The sequence below is a fragment of the Gastrolobium bilobum genome, unplaced genomic scaffold (genome assembly GCF_033153095.1).
Source record: "Gastrolobium bilobum isolate Gb01-03AN ecotype WA unplaced genomic scaffold, APGP_CSIRO_Gbil_v1 utg6668, whole genome shotgun sequence".
In the NCBI taxonomy this organism is placed as follows: Eukaryota; Viridiplantae; Streptophyta; class Magnoliopsida; order Fabales; family Fabaceae; genus Gastrolobium; species Gastrolobium bilobum.
The window spans coordinates 107333-122966 of NW_026898778.1; the positions used below are offsets into that span (position 1 = coordinate 107333).

General features: G+C 35.5%; 2 protein-coding genes across 2 annotated transcripts; both read right to left on the reverse strand.

Annotated features, from left to right (window-relative positions):
- Nucleotides 1–880: 880 nt before the first annotated feature.
- On the reverse strand, nt 881–2959 carry LOC133284076 (large ribosomal subunit protein eL15z). The gene is made up of 4 exons (XM_061481042.1): nt 2872–2959; nt 2244–2410; nt 1433–1630; nt 881–1347 (listed from the first exon to the last, which is right to left on the reverse strand). The coding sequence occupies exons 1-4, from the start codon at nt 2873–2875 to the stop codon at nt 1102–1104; spliced, it is 615 nt and encodes a 204-aa protein (XP_061337026.1). The 5' UTR covers nt 2876–2959; the 3' UTR covers nt 881–1101.
- A 2450-nt stretch (nt 2960–5409) lies between these two features.
- Nucleotides 5410–14220, reverse strand: LOC133284064 (E3 ubiquitin ligase PQT3-like). The gene is made up of 15 exons (XM_061481026.1): nt 13216–14220; nt 12655–12751; nt 12355–12436; nt 12099–12265; nt 11340–11416; nt 11191–11247; nt 10931–11087; nt 10368–10519; nt 9995–10159; nt 9607–9906; nt 9368–9409; nt 8962–9211; nt 8598–8717; nt 7937–8012; nt 5410–6355 (listed from the first exon to the last, which is right to left on the reverse strand). Exons 1-15 carry the CDS (start codon nt 13379–13381, stop codon nt 5708–5710), a joined length of 2556 nt encoding a protein of 851 aa, XP_061337010.1. The 5' UTR covers nt 13382–14220; the 3' UTR covers nt 5410–5707.
- Nucleotides 14221–15634: the final 1414 nt, after the last annotated feature.

Consider the following 15634-nt stretch of genomic DNA (forward strand, 5'->3'; position numbering starts at 1 on the left):
TCTCAATGATTTTTTTTCCGTACGTATAAATTTGGGAATCAAACTCAAGATTACAAGATGAGGTGCATGTACATGTTTGGACCGTTATTCCAAGTGTGTTTTTTAAGTACATTTTGCACTTCAATTGTAAGATTTTGCTGAAAAATTGAAACCAGTATAGGATTAGAGGTGTAGAGAGTTCGTGATCGGCGTTATGGAAAATAGCAAAGAGGCGAAGTCTTCTATTCATTGTTAATCGTTTATTCCATTATCCAAGTAATAATTGAAAATTCATCCTGATGTTCTCTCTCTCTCTCTCTCTCTCTCTTTTTCAGTCCTTTTTTAATCATATTTCAGAACAAAATCGATAACCACTGCTGAAATCTCACCTGTTTTTCTTTTCATCATACTCTTGCTCAGTTTTCGTCGTTTGGTTTTCAAGTTTTTCTTGTTCCCAATGGTTAATTGATCGCAGTCATTACTAACTGGTTTTAAATGTTAAACTGGTATAAATTTCAATAAAACAACCATTAGAAACTGAGATCTTGATTTTTTATTTTTTTTTGGTAAGACGAGATTTTGATTTAATTCCCAATGGCGGTGAGCGCAGACGAGCTTAATTTTACTTTTTTAATGGGTATTGCCGAATTGCTTTGCTCTGCTTAATTGTACGTAACATCACCAACTACAAACTGGAACATTGTATTAGTTTATAAATATAATTAACAAAACGAATCATTATTTATAATTTTGCAGTTTTAAACAGGTTTTTTTTCGTTCATAACAAGCTTTTGTTTCATCAATTTAAACTGTCAAAACTGAAGAGTAAGTCAAATTAACAACGGCGAAGTAGACTACCAAATATTTAAACAAATAAAAGCAGTCTAAACGCTTCATAGCACGAGAATAACTATGATGAAGACAATGACATAATAAAGAACAACAATTTCATCATTTAAGGAAAAACACTTATATCACCGATCTCTCCTATTTTACTACTAATACGAGATTCGGGACAAAAGACATGATTCGGGAGTTCAAAACTTAACGATTTCCAAAGTCAAAATATAATGCACTCCAAAATTTCAGAATATGAAGCAACATAAAATAAATGCAGTAAAATCAGCGGTAGCGACGAAGAGAAAGGGTGTTGTTTCTCTTCCAGGTTGCTCTGCGGGATGGACGTGCTTTGTGGTACAGATGTCCTCTGCCACGTAAACCCCTGTTACTTTTCCCAGCAGAAGTGAGACCACGCAATTCCCTGTGTTTGTGAACTGGATTGCATAGCCAATTGATCCTTGGATCATTTCTGATAGCAGTGTGGGCAACATCCACCAAAATGATCTCAAAATATTTGTAAGTCGAGTCCTGTAACACAATAACGTTAGAGACCAACCAGCCTGCAATTCATAACCAAGTTTCACTTTCAACAATGATATGCATGACAACAAACCTCATTCACCCAGTACGAATTGAGGACCCTGAGGCCACCCAGCTTCCTGCCAGCTCTCTCCTCAGCAACTGACCTCTTGCTACGCTGAAATTTCAGTTGCGTAACACCTTGATTTGTGGGCTTCCCATAAACAATACCTTTGGGAACAGGTCTCTTCCTGCCACCTCTTCTAACACGAACTCGGTAAACCACATAACCCTGGAATGTCAAAATGATTATACTGACTATCAAGATCAGATCATAACAAATGAAGCATACGAGGACAGGCACAACTGATATGTACCGGAGAAAGGCACAAGTAAGTGAACAATAGAAATATTACAATTTATGCATTTGTCAAGTAAAAGTTAATAATAAAATGGTGGAAAAAATGTGTTGAATCTAGACAAAAGCAAATTTGGTAAGGACAAAATTTGCTTGGTAGATGATCGACAGCTCATTTTTCCTATAGCTGGTCTCAGGACGCATCTAGTCATTTGTACATACGCAATTGGAACTTCCATATGAATCAGAACACCGCTTAACCAGCACTCTATTGCCATATACTTAAAGAAATTACCTTTACCTAACTAAGCAGTATTCACATGGTTTGTTTCATCAAAATTCAGATAGGACCAAGCACTTTTGTCACTTTTTCATAAACAACAAAAATAAGAAACTATATGTTTTTCCAGGCTAAGAAATTTATTTATTTTTTACAAACACTTCCAAGAAAAGATGCGCCAAAAAAAAAATGACAGAAAAAAACAGAAAAATCATCAAATAAATTATACAGCCCTCACAAAACAGAAAGGAACAAAATTATCTTTACCTGCTTTGCCTTATAACCCAAGCGGCGAGCCTTGTCCGGGCGAGTAGGCCTTGTCAAACGGACAATAGAAGGTTGCTGACGATACTCCCAACACCTCACACGCTGCAAGAATCTCATCACATCAGATTGCTTCTTGCGCCAGAGCTCCGAAACATACTTGTAAGCACCTATTGCAACATTAATCAACACAATAAGAACCACACATTTAAACATTTTTCTCCTCTTCTCCAACACAACTAATGCCTAATTTCACACAAACAGCCAAATGCTACGATAGCCAGAGATCCATCATAATTAATAAACATTAGTCTTACAAAATAAAACTATGTGACAATAAGTCACAAAACGAATCTATATACCACAACAATGTTACACATTTCATTCCATTTTATTTGATCACTGAAAAGCAGTGCTAAATTGTACATTATTTAAATCAAGTTAGTCTAAGCAACAAGCAAAATATAACAATAGTGAGATCAGAATAATATGATAGAAAAAACTTCGTTATTCACCAAAAATGGAGCGGAACAATAAACACCGTGAACTAAGCTTCACGTTGAATCAGCAGATCGAAACCAATACATTCATTAGAAAAGCAAGTAGAGAAGAAGATGGAGAGAGAAAATACCCATCGTGCAAGAGATGGCGGAAGCGCTCAGTAGCAGTAACGAAGAATTAGGGTTTGAAGTGGTGCTCCTCTAGCTTTTTAAGATACGCGTCGGGCCCTTAGATGAATAGATCTGAGCCGTACATTAAAATTTGTATCTTACTTAGGGCCGTTAGAACGGGCCGATTCAGCCCGGTCCATCCATTTAATTGTATAGTTTATATGAATAGGGTTATAAGATTATTGATACGCCTGTTAATTTGGACCGCCCCATTTAACTAGTGTAAACGGGGTTAAATGGGGTCAATAGTGGGCTGGCTTTATATTTATTTGTTTTGTTTGTATTTTTTTTATATGAGTTATATGTTACTATATTTAATTATTTATAATTAGGGGTGTAAATAGGTTAGGCTTTGTCTTAAATAGGTCAGGTCTATATAAAAAGCATTGGATCTGGTCTGGCCTGTTAGTCTGTGTAGGTTCCAAAATTATAAATCTGACATAACCTATATTTAAAAAATAAAAGTCATAGCTTAAGCCTATTAGTCTGTCTAAGCCTATTAGACATTTAACAATTAAAAGAATAACTAAAATAATATTATTTTATTATTTAAAATTATAAAAATAATAATTTTATTTAAAATAAATAATATGATATACATCGACCTGTAGACTTATAGGCTCGACATGTATAAAAAACGCTTATGGCCTGTTTTCTAAATAATTTTTTTAAAAATCTAAGTATGTTGTATTTTACTATTTGTAATAAATCCTTGTTGGCCGACGTAGCCATTTCCACCCCTATTTGTAACTATGAATTTATATAACTGAGATTTGGGTTTGAATATCTTTATATTTTATTTTTCTCTGATAAAAAAATATACTTTAATTTCAAGTATAACTTAAATAAATAAATATTTCATAAATTATCTGTTTTGTATTGCAAGTCTCAATGAAAATTGATCAGGCGTATCAGGGATTTATAACATGACCGACCTTTGCCCTTAATTGATTTGTCTTGTTTTAAAAATAAGACAAGTTTATTTTAAAAGTCAGGCTCTGAACCTCCGGACCTAACCTTTATTTTGAATAAAATAATACAAGTCAAAATATTCGATACGAAGATGACTCGTTAATTTTGTGAATTAACACAACATACACACAAATAATTATAGTACTGAATGTTACTTTTACCAATATCAATTTTGGAATAACATGATATAAATAACATATAAGAATATTATCTCAAGTCAATTTCGTGTTTATGGGTTGACACGTAATACAACATGAATTTTTTCATAAATATTATCTCAAATCAATTTCGTGTTAGTGATTCCACAAAAAAAAATTTCTCTCTTTTCTTTATAATAAGACTCACTCATTTTTATGTGAGTGCGACTAAAAAAAATCTGCAATAAAACTTGAAATATTTTTTTCAGGAAAAACTATTTCTGTAGTTGTGGTAAAAATAATTTTTCTAACACTTACAAAAAATTGAGAGAGAGAGACTATAAAGAAATTAGAAAGAAACTATTGATGGAGTTGATGGAGCTTGCTCCTTTTTTAGAAATAGTTTTTGTAACACTTACACAAAAATGAGAGAGAGAGACTATAAAGAAATTAGAAAGAAACTATTGATGGAGTTGATAGAGCCTGCTCCTTTTTTGTGTGTCAGACAAACTATTTCGGCCACAAATCTATCCACGTGTGCAGAAATAATTTTCTCATATATTAGATGACAAATGAGGTCCACTTATATTTTTTTAAATGCGGATTTCATGATTGAGTATTAAAAATTGCAATTTAAATAGTGAAATTTACATTTTGGTAATAAAAATTACAATAAGAAGTTAATAAGTTTGTATTATATAAGAAAAAAGTGTTTGTCATTTTAAACGATATAACTTATATCATTTCGCTCTCATAAAGATATAAGATCCATATCTTTATTATTGTTGTGCACTCTCTCCTCCATGATTTATCTTTCTTTAACTTAAAATAACATAATTTTATATTCTTTAAAATGACACATTTTTTTTCATTATTTAGTTTAAAAAGTTTATTACTCAGTTTGTATTTTTTTTTTTTTTTTAAATTTCAGTACCTCAAAAGACAATATGGAGGTACAAGATAAGCATTTTTTTAAAGGGAAATACTTTTTCATATTGTTAGAAAAAATATTTCTCATATGTAACTCATTAATTGATATGTGTGCTTTGTTTTTTTATTTTAATTTTAATTTTACAATGACGAAACCTACCTTAAACATGTGTGTGTAAGAAGAAAAAAAATAAAGCACTTTTTTTTAATACTGGAAAATTAGAGCAGCATCTTTGGGTTCGGATCCTCCACGTAACCCCAAAATAAACACTGCAGCTCAAAACTAAATATTTATATTCAAATTGTTATCCATCTCAATCCCTTTTAAAAGGGGGTAAAAGAAACATAAATCATGCCCAAAAACAACTAACCAAATTGGAAAAAGAGCAGGTAGGTACATATTAAGATAATTAAAAAAGAATAGGAAATTAAAAAAGGAAGAAAGATCAAATCTGAAGCAAAACATTAAACTGGATTGATTGAATTTGAAGAAAACAGTCATAATTTTACATGTCGAAATTATTGAAAATTGATGGAATCACAAGTTACAGGGAAATTCCTTCCAAAAAGTTTATTTAAAGCTCTGGAAGGGAGAGGAGAGGAGTTTCAGTTCAGTCGATGATGATGATTACATTACGAGTAATCTAATCCAGTTGGTCACAGCACAGCACAGCACCAGTTGCAGTTGCAGTTGCAATTAAGATTTCCTCTGCTGGTTGGCAAATGGCAAATGGCTACAACAACTCTTCCAAAAATCTCACCTATGCTTGCGCTCCCTCGTTCCTCTCGAATGCCTTCCTTCCTCCTCCCAGTCCGCGGCCTGCGGCGGAGGAGACGGCTCGTACCTGGACGGCCTCCGTTTGAAATGCCGCTCATCGTCGCTGGATTCATAATCCGCCGCGGCGTTACGCTTCCTCCCTTCGTAATAGCCGTTCGAGACTGCCTTGTTGTGCGCAGAAGACGCCGCCGAGGCACTGCCACTGCCACTGGCATTGACTGCGGCTGCTTCCGTTGTAGAAGAACCGGAGACCTTTCTCTTCTTAGTGACTTCCTCCTCGGCCGGGAAGCTTATGCGGGAGAAGACGCTGGCCTTCTGCTTGCGATCCGCAGCTGCTGCCGCTGCCGCCGCCGCAGCAGCTGTTGCTGCGTTGGATGAGGTTTTGGTCACCGGTTCGGATGACATTCTGGATGAGGATTCTGATCGGTGATGGCGGTGATGGTAGTGCCGTTCATGCTCGTAGTCGCGATCCCTTTCTTCACGGTCACGATCGGAGTGGTTTTCTGACTTTCTTTTGGCCGGGCGCGGAGGTTGTTCCAACTCTCGCGGAGATCGATCTGGAGACAACCTTTCCGGACGGTGACGGTGCGGATGGTACTCGCTTCCCGACGATGGTGGAATTGACTTCTGCACCAAAATAGAGACGGGCCTATGGTTAGGGCCATGTTCTAGAAAGTTCTTAAATTCATTTGACCCATCAAAATTAAAATAATAATAAAATAATAAGAGTAGTTATGACACGGCCCAAATAAAATGCAATTCATTTTCACACGCACTTGATGGTTATTTTAAAGATGCATATTTTTTACCCAACGCTAATGCAAAAGCGTATAAAATTTTAAAATTTAGATGTACGACAATGCATAGTTTTCCTCTTTTTTCACTATTAGCGTTTTCACATTATTTTGATGCAATTAATTTGCTCAGTTTATACCATTTACTCAAGATTAGTCCCCTTTTTAGCTTCCAAAAGGAATATAACTATAAATCCTAGCACGTTACAAACTTGCAATAAAAATCAAAATAACTAAGACCAGTACGCTAAGAATAACGCACACGATACTTTATTTTGTTAGTTAAACCGTTGAAGATAGAAAGCATTACAACAGTACTTTTTGGAGTTTATTTTATTTTTTTGGCAGGGGTAGGTTCCCTATAGTTAACCAAACCTGTTGGAATAGTCCAACTTAATAGTAATTATAATTAAATTAAGGGAGAGTGATTTTTCTTTTTCTTTTTATAAAAAAGGCAATATTCTTCTAACAATTATTACAAGGACCATTTGTTACCCATCAAAACGTAGACTTATGATACGACAAGAATGATGCACATATCCACAAAACAAAATTCGGGGGACCAGCTGAGCCCTGGTCAAGGACATCATGTCCCCCCAATAATATCCTTGAATGAAAATCTCAGTCAAATCTCCCGTTTGACATCATTCACCCATTGTAACCTATTATTTATTTATTTTATTTATAAAAAGACTAATTTAGGAGACCCACATCCCAGACACAAGTTACTATGCACAAGCTAGACAACTGAATTCAAAATCAAATATCCAAAATTTAGGAATCTCAAACTTGAACCAATTTACCATCCTCATCAGTAATCATTAATTTCCAACAGGAAAGCCAGAACAAGCAGAAAAATGAACCATGATCTTGGATGAATCAACGAAAACTTAACAGTTCATCCAATTATAGCCCAAGATAACATGCTTCAAATTGCAAAAGATAAATCTAAGGTGTTAAATGATTTGAATATGTTTTACGGTTCAAAAAGCATATCCATAAACCATGGTCTGAATAAATGATCACGAAAGGAGCATGAAAATTTAATAACATCATATCCACTACTTGGTTATCACCATTTTCTTTTAATCCCCAATTAACCAATCGGTTGCTGTTGACCACATAATTATGGTTAGACCAAGTGGGCGTTGCTCCTTAATATTTCATGATCAACCAGAGCATCACTTGATAGAAAAGTTTTTTGAACAATAAATGAAACCAAAAATTTTAATTGCCAAAGACTACTATAATTTAGTAAACAAGAATAATATGCGGCATTATATAGTGCAATCAGTATTCTTTTGCAAGCTTGAGGTTGCTGGCCGAACTTTTGGCAAAAAAACCCAAAAAAGTAAATAGCACATAAAAGTCCATGGAAAAAGATAGGAAACTTAAGACAATAAAAAGCACATACAGTTTTTGATTTCATCGAAGAAACATCCCCAACACTGCTCACTTCCCTACCAAACTCTCGATCTTTGGAGAAGTCCCTGTTCCATGGAGGAAATAAGATCATTAATAAACTATGAAATAAAACACGGACATAAGTCCTGAGAACTACATACAAATTACACGCAAAAAGAACCATGATAACACTCGTCATCCATTCACATGATGTTTTCTCTGACAATTAAAAAAACATCACAACTAAATTTACGGGACAATGACAAGGAAAAAAATATCTTAGGTAAAAAGCAGAGTTTTGCACTAATTTTACCAAAATCCACATCGTAGTACCCGTCCTTTATTATGAGAGGAAAAAGGAGGGTAATAAATTCACCCTAGAATTAAAAAATTTCCAAATAAAATCTTGATCTCCCACTTTCAGGAAACAAAAATATGCTAAAACGTTAATGTAACACACCCATGAAATATTAAAGATACACAGGAGGTTGAATCTTCATACAAAAAAAAAAAAGGATTCAAAAGCCATATAATAAAGTCTTAAATGTTGCTATTTTGCAGAGGGGTAATATGATCAACTTAAAAATAACAAGTGAATCAAACTTCTTAACCGTTCTTAATCATACATATCAGAACATGACATAGTCACCCAAGAGTAGTTCCCTTTGTACCTTTCACTCCGTCTCTCATTTTCACGCTTCCTCCTCATAGAAGCTTTCCGAGCTTCAAACTCCTCTCTACTCATAGCTGGAGGTGGAACATTCATCCCCATAGTGAAATCAGCAAGATCCCTGAACACAGTCATAATTATTATATCACAATTTGGCTCTCTAAAGACCAATGTATCAACTAATAGAGCCAGACAAACATGTACAAGTGTTCACTCTGCAACTCTCAAATCCCTAACCCGCAGCTCCAACAAGACACAATGCACTGGACATGTGGGTGTGGGTGTGTGTAAGAGAACGAAGGGGGAGGGAGGAGTGGCACGGGAAGTGCTAAATTTGGATTTTAAAAAACATGCTATTTATATACCTATGAGGTGGGATAGCAGGCATCATGTAACCTTGCATGGCAAATGGATCTTGAGGCATACCACTTGCAAATGGCATGTCCAAGGGGCCAAAACCATAACCCATCATTTGCATTGGACCAGGATAAGGTGCCATATATCCATCCATACAAGGTTGCATGCCATTCCAATATGAATTATAGCCAGGAGGTGGGCCCATTGGCATCATATAGTTCTCAGCCCCAAGGTCATGCGGGTTTTTCCACTGCAAATCTGCAAGATAAATAAAAATCATTTGAAAATATTACAAACAGATCCAGAAATGTTCTCAGCCCTGGTCCACTAAATGCTCCAGCATATACAAAACCAGATCCAGAAAAAAAATTACAGCTATTGAGATATATGTCATAGACAGAACAGCAGATTTACCATTTGTGGGCATACGGACTTTCTTCTTTTTCTTTTTCTTTCCTGCATAGTTAAAATATAAAATGAGATTGTCCTCAACAGCAAAACAAATAAAATAGATTTTTGCTGGTCCAAGAAATAGTGTCTCATTAATTTCGAATTTTCACAAAAGCATAATGAAGAAGCACACACATAACCACCACACAACCCCCCCACCCAAAAAAAAAAATGTAGGATGACTTAGCAGCAATATACATTACCTGCCTCGGTAGGAACCAATTTTTGTTGCACTTCTTCCTCAACCAGCTGAGCGCACCCTTGTGAGACTGGTGCCTTCACACTCATTGACTCATGAGTAGCTTCAGATACATCTGCAGCTCTGGGGATCCTTACTTGATCTGATGTCTGCTGTGGAGCAGAAACAGCCTTTCGATCATCATCTGTTTCCTGTATATTCATTGTTCCTTCATTAACAGGCGAAACCTTTGGTTCTCCCTTAGACGCAGCAGATAAGGTTGGAGATGGAATCTTAGGCTGTGGACAGCGAGCAGACTCCATATCTGAAAAATCAAAATCAGAAATAAAACATGCACATATTGACAATTGATAACCAGTGTCCAAGAGTCACATCATAATAGTTTCAATAACCTTGAACTTGAAAAGTGCTCCCAGCATTTTCAGCACTGCTATTGCCTGACTCCAATATACGATTAATGGCATCTCTTAGTGTCTTATTTGGTAAAAGATCATCTGCAAGAATATTTGTTACACCACAGACACACACAGACTTGGAGATAATATAGTCCCTAATACCTGAAAAGAATTTTCAGAATGATATTAGATAAATTCAGTGTAAGATTTTATACAATAGTTCAGGGCAAGAAATTGCACAGACAGAAATAAAACATAAAAAATGTTTGGTGCTTGCTGAATGCAGAAGAGGAACTATAAACTAGAGAAACATTAGTACGATACTCAAATTCTAAAAACCATAAATACTAGAGGTGCATGAAAAACATACATTTGTCGCAGAAACTTTTAAAACAACACTTGCTTGTCAGTACAGCATCTTTCATGACATCCTGGCACAAGGGGCAATGGAGCTCAGGTGGCAGATCCCCAACAGAACGCGTTGTTGATGGCAACCCTTCTATTTCTTTCTCAAAAGCAGCCCTGTTTGGGAGGAAAAGGTTAAACTCAATCTCAGGCGTAAATATGACAGAATGCACAAGCAGAATCAAGATATATTGAGATTCAGCAAGAAACCCATGCAAGGCAAGAGGAGGAGAGTGTAAAGCCAGAGAGAAGATGAGAGAGGAGGTCTGAATATTACTTCATGTGAAGAAAAGTAAAGTTACATTAAGCTCTGACACATGCTCTATTCATAGATCGCAAAGGTGACTCAGCAATGAGTCACTAACTAATCTAACCAGCCTATCTAATAAAACATAAATGGTTTAGGAGAGTATCTATTGTACGAAGTACTATAGTAACACAGTACACTACAGAGGTAAAACAGTAAAATATACACACAGTAAAAGTAAAAGTAACACTGTACAGGTTACACTAATAAGATATACTCACTCATTTGGCTTCAAGACAGCAACTGAACCATTTGGTAAAGCATATGAACCTTGTGGATTTACCATCAGCATGGATCTTGGAATACCAGTAGGTTGCTTGACTCTTTTGATGTCATAATTTGGATCACCATTTGTTGGGCAGTGCTGAATAAAGTGTCCTAAACAGAAGCAAGAAAAAAAACGTAAGCTAAAGCAAACTGGCATCAGTATCCAGCAATTTGCAAGCAGATGAGGATTAAAGAGCTAAAAAACATTACATACCAGGCACCTTGCATCTGTGACATACATAGCCTTGTGGAGGTGTTTTCCGCTCCAATCCTGTCATGCCTCAGCAAGTAAATATGCATTCGTTCATTAACATTAATATTTTCATTCAAAGCAGTAAACCACTCAAATGTATACAAAATTACCAAAACCACGTCCACCACCCATCCGACCACCCATACCCCTTCCAAAACCTCTACCAGTGCCAAAGTCCGAACCTTGACTGCATGCAAAAAAAGAAATCAACATAAAATATCATAAAGCCATAAATGGAAATGTTTTTCACCAAAACAAAAGAACATTTGGTATGCAGAATGAAATCTATGGCCGGAAAGAGAATTCCTTAGCCTCTCTTAGGATTGACGGGAAAGGATGTAATGGAAGGAAATGGCATGAGTTACTGCCAATGTTTGAATTGTTTAAAAAAAAGGCAGAATGGTATGTAATTTGATAGAGTCCATTTCATCCCATTCCATCCAATATCTCGATTTTTCTTCCTCCGAATTGGGGTGTACGTGACAAGACTAACTTCTTTACTAATCTTACCATTTCGTTCACTTCCCAATCAATAAAATGGAAACTTTCCTACACTCCATTATAAAATATCCAAATAATGGAATGGTAATTTAATTCCATTCCATCCCATTTCCTTCATTCCACCTCAGGTTAGATATCCGAAACATAGTGTTGGTTTGGTAGGAAAACAACTATTCCTATAAAGGTCTTGAATCCAGAGATAAGAAATCCCCATTTCCCCTTTAAGAGATGGTAATACCCAATCTGCGGGCTGGAAAGAATTCGTATTTGATTTGTTGCCATACTTCTATTCATTATACATATCATTCCATTCTATGCCAATTCCATGCACCAAACAAAACATAAAGAAAGGAGGATACTCTACTTACCGTTGCCAATCCAAGGCTGGAGTATCAATCAAAGCCTTAATCTTACTGTCTTCATCAGCTTTGTTAGTTGGAGGAGCCTCAGGAATTAAGTTGCTTGACTGAACAGGAAGTTGATCAGGAATTGTATACAAATCATTGCCAAATTCATCCCAATCGGTATCTTCAGGCTGTCAAATGATATGAAGTGCTCAATTTCATAGGGAACGCATCTGAATTGTTTATAAAAAAACAAAATCAAAAGAAAAAAGGGACATACAAATTTCATGGCAGATGTATCATCAGCTGGTAAGCTACTGTTTTCAGGTTCAGTTTCCACCACCTTATTTTCCTCCTTTTGCCTGAAAAAAGCAAAAGACATTGCAACCCAAGAATACAAAATTTAACTCACAATGAACAATGTAGTTTTTGGTGAAGACTGTGCCACTTATATATGGAGAATATAAACAAGAGAATGACATTGATGATTTTGCCCATTCTAACAAACTTATATACGCAATGCATGACCAATGGTAAAAAATCCAACAACATTAACGAGATTAAAGGTTTGAGATAGTACTCTATTTTAGTAAGAATTGGTAAACGTGGCTGTCCAGGAACCCGACGGATTAACACTGAGGTATTTTTAGGAATCAACATTTCTTCATCAAGATATTCTGAAATTTCAAAGAGACAGAGCAGCTATAAAACACTGTAAATATGCTCTTCATAAAGCCTAAATATATGAAATATCATACTAGAAATTTCGCAAAGTTGGGCCGCCTGTAAATCCTACAACTAGATTGCAGCCTAACTACATCTTAATATCCTGGTCATAATTCTATGCCTTTTAATTTTAAGTATTTTCATCTTTTCCCTTTTATATGGGGGAGTAGAAGGTGAAATTTGAATAAAACTATTTCAGTTTCATGATAGTTAGGAATAGTAAAAATCTGTACTTTGAGAGGTACAAGATAAAAACTGTAAGTTTATCCAGGAAACCCCTTCTCGAAGCTAAAGAATATGCAAAAAGTCCATATTCCAACTTTACAATTATGTATCCAATCGAAAGCCTAAAAAACCCAGACTCATCGCCAAACCACTAGTTAAAGACAATAGTTTAATCAAAATCAGAACCAACCTTCATTGGTCTGGGCGTTGGTGACCAGGAGGTCGAAATCAGTACCCTTGGCTAAATGCTTGAATTCAAATATTTTTTCTTTCAATGTACCAACAGAGATGAAAGGACCGTCCATGGGAATTGAATCATAATCTCTTGCACTCTTAAATTTATAATACACCGCCATGGTATATTTCTCTTTCTGTATATAAAAAAGATTAACTCTCAAAAAAATAAAATAACAAAACACGATAATCCAAGGGTCTATGAAATTAAAAAAAAGGCCCTGTTATTAAAACTAAAAACAAATCAAACAGTACAATTCCTTTTCTCTTTTCTTTTCCTCTACTTGCAAATTACTAAGTTTAAGATCGAACAAATCGAACCGACACCAAGATGAGAAACACTACTAGATTTCTTCACGAGAAGCCAGATGTCGAGTCTTCGTCTTCGTTACAAAATCCAAGCGCGACCAAAATCCAGAGAACTCAAATTCCCTCCAGTGACTCGAACAAAAAGGTCACAAATCAGAGCCACGAGATCGTTATCAGAACGATCGGAGGCAGTGCAAATCAGGCGAATCCAAATCCGGCGAAGCAAAGCCCTCTCAAATTAGAAGCCGAAAGAAGCCACAGCACAGTTAGGGCTGAGTGGCGCAATCGAATCGAAGGGGAACAACAAGATTTGTTCTTCAATAATCAAACTCGACCAGACAAGCCAGGAGGTGACTATGCGATCGGATCCGGAGCAAACCCCTCTGATCGACGGCGAAAGAACCTTCAATCGATAATCGCGAACAACTTCTCCTCCTCCTTGTCGTAGAGCCGGAAAACCCTGAAGCGATTTCGGAGAACGGCGAAGCAGATCAGAGATCGATTGTTGAGAATCGGAGATATCGCTAGAGCGATTGCAAACCCATCATCAAAGCCGTTATTATGATTAATTAGGGCTAGGGTTGGGAAAGTTTGGGTGAGAAAAGCGGGAGTGGAAGAATGTGTGTGTGAGAATTTGGGGATTCCCAGGCTAAACCTAGAAATGCAAATGCGTGGTTTTTATAACTTGAATGGCTTACTTGTTACGCACGATTGGACGTGACTTGTACTCGCTGTTCTCAACGCGTAACGACCTCTCTCGCGCTGTTAAAAAATAAAAACTGACGAGGATTGTTGTATTTTAATGTATTTTAATTAAATAATTATGTATTTATTGTAGTTTTGAGAATAATTACAAATTTATTGCACACTGAGACGCCCAAAATGGGTGTCACATGTGACGCCCCAGTGAGGCGTCTCACCCTAAGGGGAAGACGCCCCAATGAAGCGTCTTTCATCTGGTGTTGACACGTGTCATACTTTTTCCAAGAAAAAAATAATTTAATCATAAAACTTTTGAAAGCCATAACTTTTGACTCGGGTATCCAAATCAGGTAATTCTTTTTTTGATTACACATAACTTTTTGAGATCTACGCAATGACATCTCATTTGACATATTTTATTTATCACAAACACAATTTTATTTCTCATTTGACTAGGATCTGAATAGAATCATATCGGCATTTGAATTATAGAATGACATTACTATTTGCATTTATGTTTAGATTTGAATCATCAGGTTATTATTTACATTTAAGTTTAGATTTGAATCATAACGTTGGTATTTGTATTTTGTAATTTTGTATAGCTGCCTTATTCATTTGTATTCATGGTGTTTTTGTATAGCTGCCTTAAATTAGAATTAAAAATACACCATGATTTCGACGACGTCATTTCAGTGAACATTAGACAAAGTTGTCTAAAGTAACTTTAGAAAAAAAAAAACGAACCATTTGTTTATTTTCTTAATATTTTTTGTCATTTATGCAATTCGAATCACAATTTGAATTATAGAATGACTAAGATCTAACTAGAATCATATCTACATTTGAATTATAGGATGACTAGAATCTGATTAGGATCATATCGGCATTTGAATTATAGGATGATGTTACTATTTGCATTTAAGTTTAGATTTGAATCATGACGTTATTATTTGTAATTTGTATATTACGTTATTCATTTTCTTACAGTTATTCATTTTATTTATAAGAAGAGTCAATCATTGACACACTAGATTAGTTCGGTAAAAATTCTATTACGAATTTACCATCCCCTCTCTTTGGGTTTAAAAAAGGAACCTTTTTCTCAGTCTACACTATTTCGTAGAATTGGGGTTTCGGTTTTATTCCTTTTTTTCTTAAATTCCTTTTTTTCTTAAATTCCTTTTTGTCATTTATGCAATTCAAATCACAATTTTTTATTCACTAATCCTTGCAAATGAAAAGACTACAAACACTATATATGGGAGGCAATTTTAAATTATTTTTGTGAGAAATAAAATATATCAAATGAGATGTCATTGCGTAGATCTCGAAAAGTATGACACGTGTCAACACCAGAAGTT